General features: G+C 45.5%; 1 protein-coding gene across 2 annotated transcripts; it reads left to right on the top strand.

Annotated features, from left to right (window-relative positions):
- Positions 1-124: 124 nt before the first annotated feature.
- Positions 125-19,952, top strand: LOC129826184 (paxillin-like). Of its 2 annotated transcripts, XM_055886612.1 has the most exons (11): positions 125-379; positions 12,230-12,429; positions 12,519-12,604; positions 12,731-12,870; positions 13,033-13,225; positions 13,470-13,584; positions 17,025-17,180; positions 17,308-17,481; positions 17,593-17,674; positions 17,759-17,907; positions 18,005-19,952. In XM_055886612.1, the coding sequence occupies exons 1-11, from the start codon at positions 367-369 to the stop codon at positions 18,269-18,271; spliced, it is 1,575 nt and encodes a 524-aa protein (XP_055742587.1). In that variant the 5' UTR covers positions 125-366; the 3' UTR covers positions 18,272-19,952. The 2 variants fall into 2 exon arrangements, with proteins under 2 accessions (XP_055742587.1, XP_055742585.1); XM_055886610.1 differs by lacking the exons at positions 17,025-17,180; positions 17,308-17,481; positions 17,593-17,674; positions 17,759-17,907; positions 18,005-19,952 and adding an exon at positions 13,785-15,966.
- Positions 19,953-20,027: the final 75 nt, after the last annotated feature.

Below are 20,027 nucleotides of genomic sequence, written 5' to 3'. Positions count from 1 at the left end.
ACAGTGTTTCATCAGTCGCACTTACAACGTTTTCATGTAACAATGTTTCTTTGTAGCAGACAGGCTGGATAGGCTATTTTGTTATCACTCGCTAGAGGCCGCCCTTTATCAGAGGAAAGTTCTTTACACGGCCCGGGTTCTTTTACGCCTGCTAAATTAGGTTACTTTCATGTCGGGTATTGCGTAGGCTATATAAATGTGCGTCGCGGTGAAGTACACATGCACATCGCAGCTCGGTCCTGTACTGTACTTTACAACCAACTTCAGCAGAGTAAACTATTGAGCTTTTGAAAGGAAACCACGGACGCCCGAAAAGTTGTTAAACCTTTACAGGACATTTTCACTGGTGAAGCCAACGCTGGAAGTATGGACGATTTAGGTAAATTTCATACCGTGTCGTTTTCTAATCTCAGCCGTTTTCTATTAAGCATAGCGGAAAGTATGGGTTGAGAAAAAGTCATGTATTTCAAGGTAGCGGGGATTTCTTCCAAGATCTTGGGATAATCGACGGCCAGAGATTTGTTTTAATATCTGAACTCAACGGGCAGGAAAGTGTAGGCTAAACTACATTTAATAGCTTCGAATTTAACCCCGTTTATCCACTTTTCATGTCAGGTTTTTCATCTTTGAATGGGGCAATGGTTAACTCTTGCATAAATGATTTACTTTATTTTAGATAACACTTTGGCATAAGTCTATCCGATGATGTATCAACATCGTTTGTTTATATAGAAACTAGGTTCCAGTACCACCCATATTAATTGGCTTTAACCTCATAGGCCGCAAAGTTATCAACGTTTTGTTTTTTTACTAAAACGTTCGTCTCATTACAGTTCATGTAGGTGCTTTGAAGTTGTCCAAAGTAACACGGCACACTATAGCCTTTAGGTTCAGTGTTAGTCATGCCATGTTATCCAAACGTTCTAAATGGCGACACCAGCTCCATTTATTTTTTATTTATTTTACCTGTATTTAACCAGGTAGGCAAGTTGAGAACAAGTTCTCATTTGCAACTGCGACCTGGCCAAGATAAAGCATAGCAATTCGACATATACAACAACACAGAGTTACACATGGAATAAACAAAACATACAGTCAATAATACAGTAGAAAAATAAGTCTATATACAATGTGAGCAAATGAGGTGAGATAAGGGAGGTAAAGGCAAAAAAAAAAGGCCATGGTGGCGAGGTAAATACAATATAGCAAGTAAAACACTGGAATGGTAGATTTACAGTGGAAGAATGTGCAAAGTAGAAATAATGGGGTGCAAAGGAGCAAAATAAATACAGTAGGGGAAGAGGTAGTTGTTTGGGCTAAATTATAGATGGCCTATGTACAGGTGCAGTAATATGTGAGCTGCTCTGGCAGCTGGTGCTTAAAGCTAGTGAGGGAGATAAGTGTTTCCAGCTTCAGAGATTTTTGCAATTCGTTCCAGTCAGTGGAAGCAGAGAACTGGAAGGAAAGACGACCAAAGGAGGAATTGGCTTTGGGGGTGACCAGTGAGATATACCTGCGCGTGCTACGAGTGGGTGCTGCTATGGTGACCAGTGAGCTGAGATAAGGCGGGGCTTTACCTAGCAGAGACTTGTAGATAACCTGTAGCCAGTGCGTTTGGCGACAAGTAAGAAGCGAGTGCCAACCAACGAGAGCGTACAGGTCGCAATGGTGGGTAGTGTATGGGGCTTTGGTGACAAAACGGATGGTACTGTGATAGACTGCATCCAGTTTGTTGAGTAGAGTGTTGGAGGCTATTTTACAGATGACATTACCGAAGTCGAGGATCGGTAGGATGGTCAGTTTTACGAGTGTATGTTTGGCAGCATGAGTGAAGGATGTTTTGTTGCGATATAGGTAGCCGAGTCTAGAGGTGATTTTGGATTGGAGATCCTTAATGTGATTCTGGAAGGAGAGTTTATAGTCTAACCAGACACCTAGGTATTTGTAGTTGTCCACGTATTCTAAGTCAGAGCCATCCAGAGTAGTGATGCTGGACGGGCGAGCAGGTGCGGGCAGTGATCGGTTGAATAGCATGCATTTAGTTTTACTTGTGTTTAAGAGCAGTTGGAGGCCACGGAAGGAGAGTTGTATGGCATTGAAGCTCGTCTGGAGGTTAGTTAACACAGTGTCCGAAGAGGGGCCAGAAGTATACAGAATGGTGTCGTCTGCGTAGAGGTGTATCAGAGAATCATCAGCAGCAAAAGCAACATCATTGATGTATACAGAGGAGAGAGTCGGCCCGAGGATTGAACCCTGTGGCACCCCCATAGAGACTGCCAGAGGTCCGGACAACAGGCCCTCCGATTTGACATATAAGAAACGCATGTGAAATTACATGATAAATAGTGTATGTCTATCCCTTTTTAATTTTTATCATCACGCCCATTGTCGTTTCTTGTGTGTCAAATATGGAAAGAAAAAGTCTGACTTGTTAGAGGCAATGAGGTGTAAGTATATGTTGTGCCTCCTTAACAGGCAGGATGGAAGCTCTCCCAAATGCTGAAATTAGCAGACTTGCTACCTGACTTGCTACCTTTTCATGGCATACCAGAGGGGAAACGAAATAGTTATTATATAATTGTTGGGTGCCTACTTAGATGGTCCATGCTATCAGGGGACCCTGGTTTTGGGAATGATGTCCCAGGGATCCCGACTAGCTGACCTCTTATTTGTAGTGGTAGTCCTTCTGTGGTGGAAGTAGAAGTAGTAGGCATATTTTATGGGTCTCGTGACCCTTTTGACCCCTGTCCAAAGCCTAATGTTTAGAGTACATACTCAGACATTAGAGTAGCCACCTACAGACCTGGAGTAATATGGGTCTTCAAAAGAATAGAGCACTTTTTCACATGGATATGCACCAGAGATATTTACACAAAGAAACACTTGGAGCCGGCATACCTCAAATAGCCGAACCTGCTATACACCACCCTGCACCGTTCATACTTGCACACAGATCATATTCCATGGTTACATGCATCAGTGCATTTTAGGCACCAAGTGTCTGGTTGATCATGCTGGCTGATAGGTCACCCCCCAATGCCACAATTTACCCTTCAGTCTATTTTCTGTGACAAGATAGCTGACCAGTCAACTGTTATAGTTCACTGACCCTTGACCTCTGGCACTACACTTAGAACTCAAAAGTCTGTGTGTGTGTGTGTGTGTGTATATATATATATATATATATATATATATATATATATATATATATATATATATATATATATATATATATATATATATATATATATATATATATATATATAAATAAATAGATTTCATCAGGTGGCCAAATCACTAAACCTTCCCAGATTAGAAAGTGTGTTATTGAATAAATGCAATTGCTTTCATCTTCATGCACAGGAGGGTGGTGGCATGTAGCCAAGAGGCTAGAGGCAGGCCAGCAACCAAAGCATGACTCTCTCTCCTGTGCTTTCAATTCCTCAGGGTGTGGGCCATCGTCCCAGTTGGTTGAACTGATCAAGTGATACACATTTTCATTCTCTCTCTAAGGAAATGGACAATAAAGTAATCTTCTAAGGAAATGGACAATAAAGTAATCTTCATTTAAAAAATTGTCCAGTAGCTATTTGAATTAGCCTATGTTGAGTTTCAGCGATATGTTTTTGGCTTGTTTAAGTAGAGGGATGAGGAGCCATATTTTGAGCTTGGCCTGATCTGAGAATAACTCCAGGGCTCATTAGCTGCTCTGGGCCAGTGAAAGGACTGATTGTTAACTGAGGGAGAGCCTGCCGTCTCACTTAAGTCGGGAAGCCAGGCCTGAGGGAGGGGGAGAGGCTGCTGTGGAATGTCTAACATCATTGTTTGTCAGGGTCGAAGGCCAAATACTCACTGGGTCACGGCTCACCTCCTCCCACTACTCCGTTCCACTGGCCCTGTAAATAAATAGAGGGCTCTTTACAAACAGGTACCCTCAGTCAGTCCTACTACGTCCTTCTAGTAAAACCCTATTCCCTGGTCTCTGCATGGATGACCTACTGCTGCATAACCCAATCATCCCATCCTCTCCTCTCTGCTTGGCTCAGTGTACTAGATATGTCCCCATTTCAAGGGGGGTTCTGTAGTGCCGTGTGAGTAACTAGGTTAGACGAGACCTGTGAACGTTCCAGAGACTCCGACCCATCTCACTCTGCTCTGATCAGGTGGTGGCCAGGCCCAGAGCCATTACTGATGTGGCTGCAGTGCAGCTCAGCCTTCATCCTGATGACTCTTTACCCACACAGTGCCAATCAGTGTCAGATGGCCTATCTTACTGGTGTGTTTGATGTGTGAAGTCACCACTCTCCTCTCTGTGAATTCCTCAGGAGCCTGTGAAATGTAGACTCCGTGCTGGGGGAGCACACAGATTGGCTGACTGACCCAGTGGGCTGAAGCAGCCTTCGGTTATGTTATGAATGGTCATCAGGATAGAGCGCAGTGTGTGGGTGGTGTATAGGTTGGCAGCTGGTCAAGCGGACAACACTATAGGAGAGGCAATGTTGCAATCTGTTGAACAGTGATCCTCTTTGAGGAGATGTGGACTGCATTAGTTGATTACCTTATAGAAAAATGAAAATATTCCCTGGTTCAAGAGAGGACTTGGTGCATGTTAAATGGGGTGATCCTAAATGTTTACGATGTTTGCCAGCCACACTTTAAGTTAGACACATAGCCATCCTTGCAACTTTGATCCTTAATGAGTTAATGTATTTCAGTGTGTCAGCAGTGAGGAAGTGTTACCAGGCTAGTCATCCCCCCTAGGGACCTGTAGTGTTCCTGACTGTATGCATACCACTACAGTGTGTTTGAGTGGGCCTGCTTTCTCTACTAATGGAATGGTCCTCTCTGTAAATTAGTCCAGTCCTTGTGCTCTCAGTGCTCTGTCCACACCCATCCTGTTCTGAGTCTGGGGAGGGGAGCTGCATGGCTGACCTCATCGCTTAGGCAACAGACCCTGCCTCACATCCCGAGGAAACGGAGAGAAAACAATGAGCAGAATCAGCATTCAGGGTTCAGGAAACGCAGCAGGAGATACAGGCTCTGCCACCGCTGTTAAGGATGTGTTTTTGACCAATAAAAGTCAGTCGTTGTCCCCTCTCCCTCGCCTTTATTTCCTAAACTGTTTCCCTCTGTCACTCTGGCCTTGTTTCTTGGCTCTGAGAACAGTGCCGATTATGTTCCTGATGGGTCAGAATAATGGAGCAGGACTCAGTTCGCGCTGGATTCTTCCCACATTACTCAGGCTGGGACACCCCAGGGCATGTTGTTCAAAGAGCTCAGTGTGGCTGTGGCACTCTGCTCTGTGGAGGTCTCAGAGCAGTACATGGAAGTTGGCTGGCTGTTTTTGGAGGTTGGTTGGTGTGATTCAGTACTTCAGTGCTGAACATTGAGAAGAGAAACCAAACAGTAAATTCTTGATGTTTTCACACCCCCGCCCCCAACAGACACATACTCTGAATTCACAGTAGCTGGTCGATCTCACATCTATTGGTGTGAGTTTGTCCTCAATGTCTAAGTGTGACTGTCTGTGTCAGAATGGTCTTTAGACTTCCCTGTCGTCTGATTTACTGACTTGTGGGGAAGCGCTTTTATTTTAGTCCAGCGCTCTCCTCAGGGAGTATCATCTTTCGGATATGGGGCTGCTTGGGCGGGTATTTTTAGGGTCAGTGGCTTCAAAAGAAACATCACCATCTTGCTTCAAGATCCTTCTGTCTTTCTCTGAAACACCACACCACTGTGTCTCTGCTCCCTTCAGTATGTCTTTAAGCTCACTGTTCCCCCCTACTCTCTCTGTGGTGTAACCCCACCGCCCCCTATTCTCCTCTGGTATCTCTCTCTCCACCCCTCTCTGGCCCCAGTCTCTCCTGATTGGTATAAATATCATGTTGGGTAGGCCCGATGGGATAGTGTTTCTTCCTACATGTGGCTCTGGCCAGCTCTGCTCTGTGCCCCCCAGCTATTAACATGTGAGCTGTGAACCCTGGTGGCCCATCACTGTATCCAATGTGTCAGTAGAAAAGATGAACTGGCCAGCCCGGGCTGCCTGCTGCCTGCCCGCCTGGGAAGCATGGCTCACTGGGCCTGTCATGGGTAATAAAAACATCTCTCTTATCCTGGACTCAAGTATCTTGTACTTTGTTGATCTGGCTCTATTGTTATTGTCTAATTATAGCATAGTACTTTCATTGTTTTTAAACTGACAAATGTATTTATTTTTTCCTCTCTTATCTGATTGAATGATGGTTTCTGTCTGGCCAATCATATCCTGTATTACAAAACATTATACACTGAACAAAAAAAAATGCAACAATTTCAAATATTTTACTGAGTTACAGTTCATATAAGAAAATCAGTCAATTTGAAATAAATTAGGCCCTAAGCTATGGATGTCACATGACTGGGGATCCAGATATGCTTCTGTTGGTCACAGAACCAGTCAGTATCTGGTGTGACCATTTGCCTCATGCAGCGCGACACATCTCCTTTGCATAGAGTTGATTGTGGAATGTTATCCCACTCTGCTTCAATGGCTGTGCGACGTTACTGGATATTGGTGGGAACTGGAACATGCTGTCATACACGTTGATCCAGAGCATCTCAAACATGCTCAATGGGTGACATGTCGGGTGAGTATGCAGGAAAAACTGGGACATTTCCAGCTTCCAGGAATTGTGTACAGATCCTTGCGACATGGTGCTGTGCATTATCATGCTGAAACATGAGGTGATGGCGGCAGATGAATGGCACAACAATGGGCCTCGGGATCTTGTCGCGGAATCTCTTTGCATTCAAATTGACATCGCCAAAATGAAATTGTGTTCGTTGTTGGGTGGCTTATGTCTGCTCATACCATAACCCCACCTTCACAAAGGGGCACTCTGTTCACAACGTTGACATCAGCAAACCGCTTGCCCACACAAGCCATACACGCTGTCTGCCATCTGTCTGGAACAATTGAAACCGGGATTCATCTGTGAAGAGCACACTTCTCCAGTGGCCATCGAAGGTGAGCGTTTGACCACTAAAGTCAGTTACGTCAGTTAAGTCAGTTACGCCAAACTGCAGTCAGGTCAAGACCCTGAGGTCAACGAGCATGCAGATGAGCTTCCCGTAAACGGTTTCTGACAGTTTGTGCAGAAACTCTTCGGTTGTGCCAACCCACAGTTTCATCAGCCGGATGTGGAGGTTCTGGCATGGTGTGGTTACACGTGGTCTGCAGTTGCTAGGCTGGTTGGATGTACTGCCAAATTCTCTAAAACGACAGCTTTATAGTAGAGAAATTAAGATTCAATTCTCTGGCAACAGCACTGGTGGACCTTCCTGCAGTCGGCATGCCAATTGCACGCTCTCTCAAAACATGTGGCATTGTGTTGTGTGACACAACTGCACAGTTTAGAGTGGCCTTTTATTGTCCCCAGCACAAGGTGCACCTTTGTAATGATCATGCTGTTTAATCCGCTTGTTATGCCAAACCTGGCAGGTGTATGGATTGTCTTGGTGAAGTATAAATGCTCACTAACAGGGATGTAAGCGAATGTATGCAGAACACTTGAGAGAAGTAAGCTTTTTGTGCATATGGTACATTTCTGGGATCTTTTATTTTTCAGCTCATGAAACATGGGACTGCGTTTTATATTTTTGTTCAGTGTATTTTGTTTTGTTTTCATATTTGCTACTTTCATGTAGGTTACATATCACGGTTTTTATAGTACAAATTAGGGTTGCAAAATTCTGTGAACTTTCAATAAATTCCCATCCCCCCCCCCCTCCAAACAGGATTTATGGAAAACCAGGGAATTTATTCAAAGTTCCTGGAATTTTGCAACCCTAGTACAAATCATCCCTCTTTTGTTCTTGCCCTCCATCACATGCCTCCCCATCTCCTTTGCCACCCTCCTCTGTCTCCCTGGCTGATTTCTCTCCGAGGCAGACAGTGGAATGTGTGGAATGCACCTTCCCGCCCATCAGATAAAGACTCCAGGGTTTTGGTACGGGCAGGAGGAGGGGGGGATACAGACTGCGGCAAGAATATACACGTACACCCACCACCCAAAGAATGCCCATACAGTATGCACACAACACTAGACTGTTGGCTTATGTTTGAACATCATGACTTTATATGAGACCCTTTTGTTGAAAGAATCACGACCGGAATGTATTGCTAATCTATTTAAGTCATTGAAGCTGCAATAAACAAAGTCAGGTGACTTGATCTCTTTTGCTAATGGCCTGCTTAGAATCCCCAAATGGCAGAATGAATGCGTTTCCCATAGAAGTGAGCAGTCTTATAATTGCATTTTTCTCAGAAGTAGTCAGGATTTGCTCTGAAAAGAGTGGACTTTACCCATCTCAAAGATTAATGTGTTACTTGGCTTACAGTACTTAGCTGTATTAAGAAGCAAAGGACCCCCCCAAACCAACTCAAGCCACAGCCCCTTTGTCATCAACGTTTCAGACTCAACGCCGCCCTCCACAGGAGGGACAATCAACACAAATGAATGAATTTATTCCAGTGGCATTTCCTCCAGCACACTCCAGTAAACATCTATGTCAATGTAACCCTGGCCTGAAGCACTATACAGGAGTGTATCGCAGCAGACCTTTAGCTATGACTAAATATCCTCCACTCATTGCTCTTAGTTTAATTAACTATCCCTTTACAATGAAGGTGGGTACCAGCTTCTACTAGGTACACCCTTGAGTAGTCCATACATTACCCAAATATCCATTAAAGGCATGATTGAAACACTTAGATTTTGACTGGAATCTCCAACTGATCAGTACCACAGGGGTTGGCCCAGGTCAGATGTAGTAGCAGCAGGGGGGTAATCTAGTCATACTAAGCAGAGAATAGACTAGAGATCCCGGTCTGGCATACTGAGGAACTTGGCGGTGTGTCCATTCCTCTCAAAGTGGGTTGGTAAGGCTGGCCTGCACTGCCATGAGTAAGGTCGACGTTATTCTGTGTACTGTATATCATACCTAGCTGGCTATGTGTGATTTAGTGTTTCAGTAATGACTTTCAGGATTATTTATTATTAAAGGGGAAACCACACCATGTAAGATATTCACAAAAGAATGACCATTTGGAGAGAGGATAGTGATTTTCATTAGGCTTTATTGTAAGAGTGATGAAGTGAACTTTAAGACCTTTGTCGGCACCAGGTGCAGCTCGTTTTGGGCTGGTAGTTATAGTTCAGCACATTTGCACTGACTTACTTGCTGAGAGTACAGCTTTAAATATGTTTTGTTCCCATGTGGTTTAACATCTAGCTACTGGTTGGGGTCTCTGGTATAAATGAACAGTGGAGGAAGTACTGTGGAAGGAAGTTGTGGTAGAGAATAGGGTCAAATAAAGTCAAGGCTCTATATAGATTCTTTTATTTTTTACAAGCTAAAAAGTTAAGTCGGTTAACAGAAGTAGACAGACACCTAGTTCCTTTTTTCTTTTTTTATGAGAGAAAAAGGAAGCCCCGGGGTAAGTTGGAGGGAGAGGCTTCGAGTAAGGGATTGTAATAATATCCCATGTCTGTTTCTGGTTTTCCCCTGCCAACACACCCTTAGCAGATGGGACATTAGCTAGTCGTAGTCCTCTCTGTCTCATCTCAGTCCCTCTGTTTTGTATACACAGTTACGTACTCACATACTCTTGGGTCGTCAGGTGGCATATCGGGAGTAATAGTAAGGGGGAATTTTGCCCAGTAAAGATTTAAAATTTGCTCTGAACTATAACTCCCTAACTGTTAATGTCATCTTAGTTTCTCGCATGTGTGTTTTTGCTTTGTTTGACTTAAAGAAGATTTTGTGTGTGTGACCTAAGATGGACTTTTTGACTGTGGTCTTCAGTGCAGTATGTATGATGCCCACTTGAATTTGACTATTGTGGTTCACCTCATGAAGTTGTTGTTGTAAAGTTGGGATCTTAGACTTTCTATTTATCAGATAATGTAGTTGAACCAATTTAATGTTCTCTAGGTTTTACGCTTGTTACTTAAAATAGACTGAGGATTCCCTGTGCCATCATCCCAGTATGTGCAACATTTTAACAGGCTATTCTTAACTGACTGAGGATGGATGGATGGAGTGGGTGATGTCAGGGTCTATTTTGTTCTGGTGTTCTAGGGGACACTAATGCTGTACTGTACACTTGATAACCCTGGAGGAGATATGCTGTCTGTCTCATGCTCACACAAATCTTCTTGGAAAAGAGAAAACAATTATTCTGTTGAAGACAAATGGAACAACGGACAAGCCAAGACCGATAGCCAGGTACTTACTGACAGGAGCTATATATTTTTTAGGGCCCAATAGAAAGATTTGATGGCCGGGGGGAGAGAATGTTAACCAGACATAGTGGGTTTAGAAATGACACTGGGGATTTGTGTGTCTGTGGCGCTATGCTGATGACCTAATCTTAGCTCCTGGTGCAGGACAGGACTACTGTGGAGGGCCCTGGGGAGCGGGCCTTTTTTTGGAATGAGGAGGCTGAGTGACCGGTTGGAATGAGGGACTGACTCATACAGTTAGGAATTGTCAGTTTAGACACCCGCCACTTGGTAGACTACAGCCTGAGAGCACAATAAGCTGGGTGAAGAATGAGTAGGTCTCTACACACATTACTAGTGGTAGTGGGGGGGGGGGTGTAAATCGAGACAGTTACATATCACAATGTAATTTTTTGCACTGTACCTGCACCAAAACTCCAGTATTTTTGGTGCATAGCTTGTCCTCGCAGCTTTTTAAATAGGAAGCAAATTTGTTTTCAGGACTTTTACTTCCATGACTGAAACTAATTTTATCATGGCCCTCTTGTCAAAACTCCTGCAACTTATCCAGAACGCTGCAGCCCGCCTGGTTTTCAACCTTCAAGTTTTCCCATGTCACCCTGCTCCGACGCACACTCCACTGGCTTCCAGTTGAAGCTCACATCCACTACAAGACCATGGCGCTTACCACCGGAACAGCAAGAGGAACTGGCCCTCTCTACCTTCAGGCTATGCTCAAACCCTACACCCCAACCCAAGCACACCTCAGTTCTCTTGGCCCTCACACCCCTACGGGAGGGCAGCTCCCGCTCAGCCCAGTCCAAGCTCTTCTCTGTCCTGGCACCCCAATGGTGGAACCAGCTTCCCCTTGAAGCTTGGACAGCGGAGTCCCTGCCCATCTTCCAAAAACATCTGAAACCCTACCTCTTCTAACCGTATCGTAAATAATCCTCCGCACCGTGACTTCTATCTCTGACTCTACTGATGGCTATGCCTGTGATATGTGGTAGCCATCTTAGGATGAATGCACTAACTGTAAGTCACTCTGGATGAGATGTAAATGTCTTGTCCCTCTGCAGCAGACATGCAATGTAAAAAATGTAAAACAACTTCCTAATATTGAGTTGCACCCCTTTTTCACTGAGAACAGCCTCAATTCGTTGGGGCATGGACTCAAGGTGTCGCAAGCGTTCCACAGGGATGCTGGTCCATGTTGACTCCGTTATCAAGTTGGCTGGATGTCCTTTGGGTGGTGCACTATTCTTGATACACATGGGAAACTGTTGAGCGTGAAAAACCCAGCAGTGTTGCACTTCTTGACACAAACCAGTGCGCCTGGCATCTACTACCTTAACCAGTTCAAAGGGACTTGAACATTTTTGTCTTTCCTATTCATCCTCTGAATGGCACACAAACAGTGTCTCAAGGCTTAAAAATCATTCTTTAACTTGTCTCCACCCCTTCATCTACGTTTATTGAAGTAGATTTAATAAGTGACATCAATTAGGGATCATAGCTTTCACCTGGTCAGTGTGTTGTGGAAAGAGCTGGTGTCCTTAATGTTTTGTACACTCAGTATAGTATGCAATATGTTTGGAACATCAAATTGCAATAAAATCACAGTATCGAATCGCAATACATACCGTATTGTGAGGTCTCTGACAATTCCCAGCCCTAAACATTTACGTACTTTACATTTTTCACATTCTAACGGAGGCAATATAACTAAATCTGCAAACTTATGACATTCATACTAAGCATAGGAAAAGATGTTGCATCTTGATCTTCTGTGAATGATTGTAAAGAGGGGAAAGAATAGTGTTCGAGTCACGACCCAACGTCTGCCCTCCCCTCGTGAAGTTATGATACTGTGGCAGCATTAGGGTTTGTATTTCTGTCAAATATTTATGAGTGTCAGAGCTCTAAACTGTGTCTAACCATGGAAGCATTTCTTACCACCTCAGACGCTTTGTTGGCGGACCTGGAATCCACGACATCCCACATTTCCAAGCGGCCTGTGTTCCTGTCTGAGGAAACCCCCTACTCTTTCCCCACTGGGGGAAACTCCTACCAGGATGTGTCAGTCCCTCCCCCGGTGCCGCCCCCTCCCTCCGCTGAGGCTCTGAATGGCTCTGTGATTGACTCCCTCCACTCCTCCCAACAGGTCAGTCACACATCAGACTCACACTCACGCATATCATTCAGTAAATGGCTTTTCAAGACTGAACTGAGTGACTGTTCTCTTCTCCGCAGTCCTTGGGTTCAGCTCCGAAGAGTTCATGGTCCAGGGACAGTAGCAGCCCACCCCTGTCCCACAATGAAGAGGACCACGTCTACAGGTAGGCAGAAGGGCCATAGGAACAGATCCCTAGGAAGGGACCTTCACTGGGAGACTACTAGACCGTCTGTCACTGTTTGTTTTACACTTTACACACAATTGACACCGTTGTCTCTCTGCCTGTCAGTTTCCCCAACAAACAGAAGTCTGCTGACCCATCTGCGGCTGCCATGAGCTCCGCGCTAGGCAGTAACCTGTCAGAGCTAGACCGGCTGCTCCTGGAGCTCAATGCTGTCCAGCAGAACTCTCCCTCTTTCCCCACCACAGGTAGACAGACAGCGAACCACATCCTACATAAATATTCACTAGGTTTTGGTGTTTATATCACCAAAGGGATGCCATCAACTGTGCAACAGGTGGTTTTGTTCTTGCAGTATGTGTTTACTGCATGTTACTGTGATGATGTCCCGCTGTCCTCTCTACCCACAGAGGAAACCGCCCCACCCCTGCCATCCTGCAGCATTACCAACTATGTGCAGCAAAATGGGGGCCCCCCTGACATCATGGTGAGCCCTCCCATTCAGGAGAAGCCCAAACAGAATGGGACCAGGGTGGTGGAGGATGGCCGGCCCACAGTGGAGAGTCTGCTGGATGAGCTGGAGGGTTCTGTACCCAATCACAGGTCAGGATATTGGCAGTTACTCCTACTCAAGAGTCACAGATGGACAAGGATGAGTTTGTCATAACTTTGAATTATAGGATATGTGCTAACTAGCAATGAGATGATGGTAATAATCTACTGTAGCCTGGATTGTGGTGCTCTATCTGATCACATGCAATGATTGTATGAATAATAACTTGTTTCAGGGGGTCCAGGTTGGATTGTGTTTGATCATGTGCTTTGTTTGTGTATTCTGCATCCCCAGCCCCTCTGTTCTTCACAGTGAGTTGGACTCTCCCTCTCAGCAGCAGGCCAGAATCTCAGCATCCTGTGCTACACGCGAGCTAGACGAGCTCATGGCCTCCCTGTCCGACTTCAAGGTGCACAGCAGTGTGTGTGTGTTGACAGGACTTACACTTGTCCTTTTATGAAATAAATCCTTTATTAGATTCCTTAGATTCTATATTTTCTGATCTGATTATTTCTCTTTATCTTCCTGCTCTTGTGGTGGTGTTTTCCTCTCCTGCCTGTCCTGTCCTGTTCTTGGCTCCTTGGGGTCTATGAACCTTTTGATCCCCAGTTGGATCAAGCAGAAATCTCCCCCAGCAGCACTCTGGAGGTCCATCCTCATCCACGTACCCCCTCCTCCCCTGTTGCAGCTGCCCCCTCCCCCCTCCTTCCCTCTCAACCTGCCTGTGACTCCCCTCTCTTCTCACTGCCTGACTGGGAGCTGCACATAGAGGAGGAAGGTGGGGGGGGAGTGTCCTCTCCACATCCCTCATTATCAAGCCCTCCCCCAGCAACTGTAACCTTCCAGAGCCCTCTGTTCTTTGAAGAGAGTGAACCAGAAGCCTTCATCGACGTCTCTGCCACCATGCTGTCCTCTCATCAGAAGTCCTTGGTATTCCTCAACCACTCCAAACCTTCACCTAGCACAGACACCAGTCCTCTCAATGCTGCTAAACCATCACTCACCTCAGCCAGCACCACGCTGGACCAGAACCCCTTAAAATCCCCTAGTCCCTCTCTAGAACGTAGCATAACTCCTTCCTCTGTTACCAAAAGCCCCAGTCCCCTAACTGACATGGATCTAAGTTTATCTACTCCAACTACTACTAAGAGCCTTAGTCCTGTTCCTTTCTCTTACTCCAAGTCCCCTACTCCTCTCACTGCTTCGAAAGCCCCCTCGCCATCTCTGGTCACATATCCCAAGGCCCCCCCTCCCCCAGCTCTCACTAGCCCCATGATCTCAAGGAGAGTGCTGGAGCCAGTCCCTGCAGCTGAGCCCTCTCTGGATGAAGCCCTGGATAAGCTGCAGCCGGACACCACCGGAAGTACCCGGGACGGGGCAAGAACCGGGGACGAGGCAAGTACCCATGAAGGGACATTTACCCGGGATGGGTCAGTAATAAGTGGACATGTTGATGGGTATAGGGAGCTCATGGACTGGGCCGATGTGGAGCTGAACATGTGTCTCCAAGATGGACTGGATGGTGGTATGACTCCTAATACAGAGAGACCTTATACAGATGGGAGCATGACCCCGACGACTGAGGCCAGCTGGATGGATGAGTCCCTGGATGGCTCCTCCTGCCCTGGGACTCCTGATGCTTCCCTGGACCTGCCTCTGCTGCAGCATGCCACTGTGGACAGGGTCTCAGCATCTGGACATGTATGGGACTGCCCTCGCCGCCACACTGTTTTGGATCTGCACAAACACATACAGAAACAACAGTCAGGGTTGGGTAGGTTACTTTCTAAATGTAATCTATTAGTTACTACTTACCTATCCAAAATTGTAATCAGTAACGTAATCTGATACTTTTGGATTACTTTGCCCTTAAGAGGCATTAGAAGACAAAGGATCCATCATAGTCGTCTCCAGGCTTGCTCACGTGAAACAAACTTAAACTAGCACCTTTTTTCAATCCTGACTTGAAAACAGAAAGGTGTCCGTTTTTTTTTGCAAACATCCTTTCTAAATTTAAACGTTATCTAGTTTTTAAAAGTATCTGTAATCTAATTACAATATTTTTGCTGATAACGTGACTGATTTGTATTTTTTTTGTTATCCGATTACATGTAACTAACTACTCCCCAACCCTGGTCAGTGTTAAATGTTATTCATACAATAGCATAACAGATTTCTGCCGTCTCAGAAAGCTGGTTGTTTTGATACCAAAACATCTGTTCTTCTTTTGTTGTTGAGATAATGTCATTACAATCTGCACACTAGGATGTTTGCTGTTACTGCATAGTGGCTAATTGTTCACTGCCTGGCTGTGTCCTTTGTTGGCATGTTATTCTTTTAAACCACACAATTTAATTTGTGACCACATCCTATGACTACCTCACTTGTTGCACCAGTGTGGCATGACACCCCCATCTTGCACAACTATGTTCTGCTAAATGGTCAGGGAGCATATGGGGACTGTGGGAGGTTGGATGGGGTCTGCGCATGTGAGACCACATGAGTGTGACTGACACATTCCTTTGGACGACTTTACCCACTGCTGCTACACACGCGTGAGGAGGTGGCTGCTTTTGTCTTTGAGTGAACTGGAATGGTGCTTGATCTGAATGGACTTCCTCTGAACTGAACCACTCACCTGGCCTGCTGTATTGTAACTGGATCACAGTGGATTCCTGATGCTCGTTCTCCTTCTAGCTTAAATCAGTGATTAGGCGCACCAAGGAGACCTCCAACGTACACCCCATGTACCGAGAGGATCACCCCCGGAGGGGGCGGGTGGGCCCCATCATTGTCAACAAGAGCAGCTCCCAGGACCGCCTCATAGAGGAGCTGCAGGGGAAGCTGGGGATTGGTCGATTGGCTGACCGCCGGCGTAAGCAGCCGGACGATTGGCTCACTGAGGGCATCATCGTCATGTCCAAGCCACAGCGCTTCCGTGGCAACAGGGCCGCGAACGAGGTGGACAAGGTTGGCCTGGATACGATCACAACAGGCTCCCACCATCCCAGATACTATTGCACATTTCTCATTAGTTTTTATTCAAATTTTACTTCACTTTCAGTTCTTTACCTTTCATTTTGTCTTTCTCTCTGGTTGTCCCTGTCTCTTCTTCTCCTCAGATCATTATTCCCCCAGAGTCCCCTCTACCTCAGAGGGTCATTTACCCATCCCAGTCTCCCCCAGCGCCTCGTCACCCTCCTATTATAGAAAAACCCAGTAGACCCCCACCTATGCAGCCGACCCCTGCTCCTCTACCTCCTACGCCTCCCCCCTGCCCCCCTCCTCCACCCCAGCAACCAATCCCTCCCCCACCTATGAAGCAGACCCCTGCCCCTCCTACGCCTCCCCCCTGCCCCCCTCCTCCACCCCAGGAACCCATCCCTCCCCCACCTATGAAGCAGACCCCTGCCCCTCCTACGCCTCCCCCCTGCCCCCCTCCTCCACCCCAGGAACCCATCCCTCCCCCACCTATGAAGCAGACCCCTGCTCCTCTACCTCCCCCACCTCCACTTGTACAACCTCCATCCCCACCTGTCCCAGTATGGCAGGCCCCTGCCCCCAAGCCAGCGCCCTCTCCACCAGTGCAGCCTGCACCACCACCACCTCCCCCCAAAGTCCTGGTGTCCGTTGGCTGTCAAACCGAATATGACCCAATCTTGCCTCCAATGCAGGCATGGCTCTCTCTACCTTTTCTATTTCTATAACAGAACGCCTTCTCTATTTCTCACTGCCTTCAGTTTCCTTCATTAAACCCACTGTTTAATTATTTGTACAGATGTATTTTTATGAGAGAATGCACTGTGCTCTGGTGTCCATCCTATCCTCTCACCCTCCATCTTTTGACAGATGGCCCAGGGGAAAGGTGGCCCTGGAGGCCCCCCAACGCAGGTCAACAAGCTGGACAACATGCTCGGCAGCCTGCAGTCTGACCTCCATAAACTGGGTGTGCAGACCGTGGCCAAGGGAGTGTGTGGGGCCTGCTGTAAACCAATCGTGGGACAGGTAAGGGGCTTGGGTGGGCCTGAGATTAAGCCGATGGCCTTTCTAAGATCATGGTCTCTCATTACATTTAATTGCTGAGCTTTGTTGGCATGGTTAATTTACATAAACTGTCGATTTGTGTGTCCAGGTGGTGACTGCCATGGGGCGCACGTGGCACCCGGAGCACTTTGTGTGTACCCACTGTCAGGAGGAGATAGGTTCCAGAAACTTCTTTGAGCGTGACGGGGCGCCCTACTGCGAGAAGGACTACCACAACCTGTTTTCCCCACGCTGCCACTACTGCAACGGACCTATTCTGGATGTAAGTAAACACCATATACTACAAAAATAACTATTACAACTAAGGCAGTGGACAGATAGTGTAGCAATAGCAGCTAGCAGTGAGTTACTGTTCCAATGTTCATGTTTACAGAAAGTTGTGACTGCGTTGGACAGGACATGGCATCCTGAGCACTTCTTCTGTGCTCAGTGTGGATCATTCTTTGGCCCAGAGGGTGAGTTTGACCCATTCTTGGAGCTCACTTGTAATGACCAGTTTTATAGTGAGGTGCAGAACTCATGATCTGTGTCTATTGAAGGCTTCCATGAGAAGGATGGGAAGGCGTACTGTAGGAAGGACTACTTTGACATGTTTGCGCCTAAATGTGGCGGCTGTGCCCGAGCCATCCTGGAGAACTACATCTCTGCACTGAACTCCCTTTGGCATCCAGAGTGCTTTGTCTGCAGGGTCTGTATTCTGCCTTATTCCCTTTACATAAGGGCATTCATCTTGTTATTAGTCCTGACTCGTGTACTTACTCATTACTCCCTGTTTGTGTATGCAGGAGTGCTTCACCCCATTTGTGAACGGGAGTTTCTTTGAGCATGATGGGCAGCCCTACTGTGAGGTTCACTACCACGAGCGCCGCGGGTCCCTCTGCTCTGGCTGCCAGAAGCCCATTACGGGCCGCTGCATCACAGCCATGGCCAAGAAGTTCCACCCTGAGCACTTTGTTTGTGCCTTCTGCCTCAAGCAGCTCAACAAGGGCACATTCAAGGAGCAGAATGACAAGCCCTACTGCCAGGGCTGCTTTGTGAAACTCTTCAGTTAAGGAGTAGATTGTCTATGCCTGGAGATTTGTGTGTGTATGGGGGAAGTGTCTGTGTAGCTCAGGTAGTGTGTGTGTGTGCGAGTCAGATTGAGTTTGAGTGTATTTTCTGTACTCTGATGGTGTGCATAGTTCCAGCATTCTTCTATCAGCCCCTGAAGTGTTATGGACATCCATATCAGGTCTAGGCCTGTCTGCTCTCTCTGATGCTCAGACTGTCGTATGATTTCAAGCCCAAATAGTTTTGCTTTTGTAAGGAATATACGTACACGGACTAGTGTTTGAGGTTGCTGCTCACTGGTTGAGTGTGTCTTCTGAAACCATTTGAAAGGTGTCATGTTAGAGGGAGCAGTTGACCTGTTGTGTTTTTTATCATTTGTATTTGTTTTTTCAACTGCTCAAGTAAAGGCCTTGGTGATATATCTTTCTCTTTTCCTGTCTGAGTAACTGAGAACAGATGGTTAAAATTGTCATTGTAGCATTGACTGGAAATAGGCTGTGGGTCAGTCATTATTTTAGTACTTGTGACGCAGACGGTTGTGTCATCAGACCCCTTTAGCCTTGTGACGCACAATCATTAAAACCCCCAAACAAGCATTTGTTGCCTTTTGATTTTATGTATTTGAACATTTCTATAAAATGTATGTGAGATTAATTTACAACAAATAACATTTGACTCCCTTTTAATGTTTGGAAAAATAGGAGTCTTATAATACAACAGATGTGTAATATTGTAACTTTGTCACCGCCAATGCCTACCCAGTCCTTTTTAGAGCTTAAACCTTAGCTGGACTGGTTTAGGAGTTGTCTTCTGTTCAGAAAGGGCTCATGCAGTATATAAGAGCATACCATGATAAACATTAGAATGTATTCTGCATACAGGAGACAGTTACATTTTACTGTGAGAATATTGTGTACATTGAATACAAAGTGCTGGTCAGTTAATATTTTTAATAACCACTCGTTAAGAGAAATCCTCTAAGACATTTCATAGCAGAGATACTTTTAAACGTTTAACATCCTTAAAGTTACTGTGCATTCTATTCCACTTTTTAATTATATAAATAGTGCACAAGGTGAAGCCCTGATGTAAGTACACACAGCTTAAATGCAAACAATACTGTATGCAACTGTAAACATTGTATGGTGAACTCAACAACCCCTTGATTCTATCCAAGTTATGCTTTCAAGGAATATGCCTATTTTTGTGCCAATATATCAATGCAATGTATTTTACACTGGGGAGACCAGCAAGGTAGCCTACTGTTTATAGACTGTGATTCCTGGACTATCTCTTCAGAGCTCTGTCAGTGAATCCACTGGATAATGTGTTGATATTGGTCTGAGTGTAACTCTAAAGCTATGGAGGAAATGGCTTATTTAGAGAAGCATGTGAGTTGCATCTACTGTACACCAGCTGGGTTTGTGGGCTTGTAGTTTTATCATGTAATGGTTGCATTACATAATTTTATTGGACCTGTATCTTGTTCAGGGATTTACACCCAGAGCCTTTCTGTTTTTATTTAGAAAATAATTTAGCCATTTTGTCTACACAAAATTATTGTAGAAGGCTATTATTTAATCAAACATTTTCCCCCCTCCTTTCATTTTAAATGTCACAGTACTGAATACTGATTTAACTCATTTCATATAGGCTATACTCAAATAAAATCTGTTTTTGGTACCAACGTGTGTCTTTGTGATCATGTTTACCTTTCAAGACCCTGTAGCAACTGCTATAGTAATAAATGCTGATAAT

Source organism: Salvelinus fontinalis, chromosome 28, assembly GCF_029448725.1.
Source record: "Salvelinus fontinalis isolate EN_2023a chromosome 28, ASM2944872v1, whole genome shotgun sequence".
Lineage (NCBI taxonomy): Eukaryota > Metazoa > Chordata > Actinopteri > Salmoniformes > Salmonidae > Salvelinus > Salvelinus fontinalis.
This window is presented reverse-complemented; position numbering and strand designations above follow the sequence as displayed.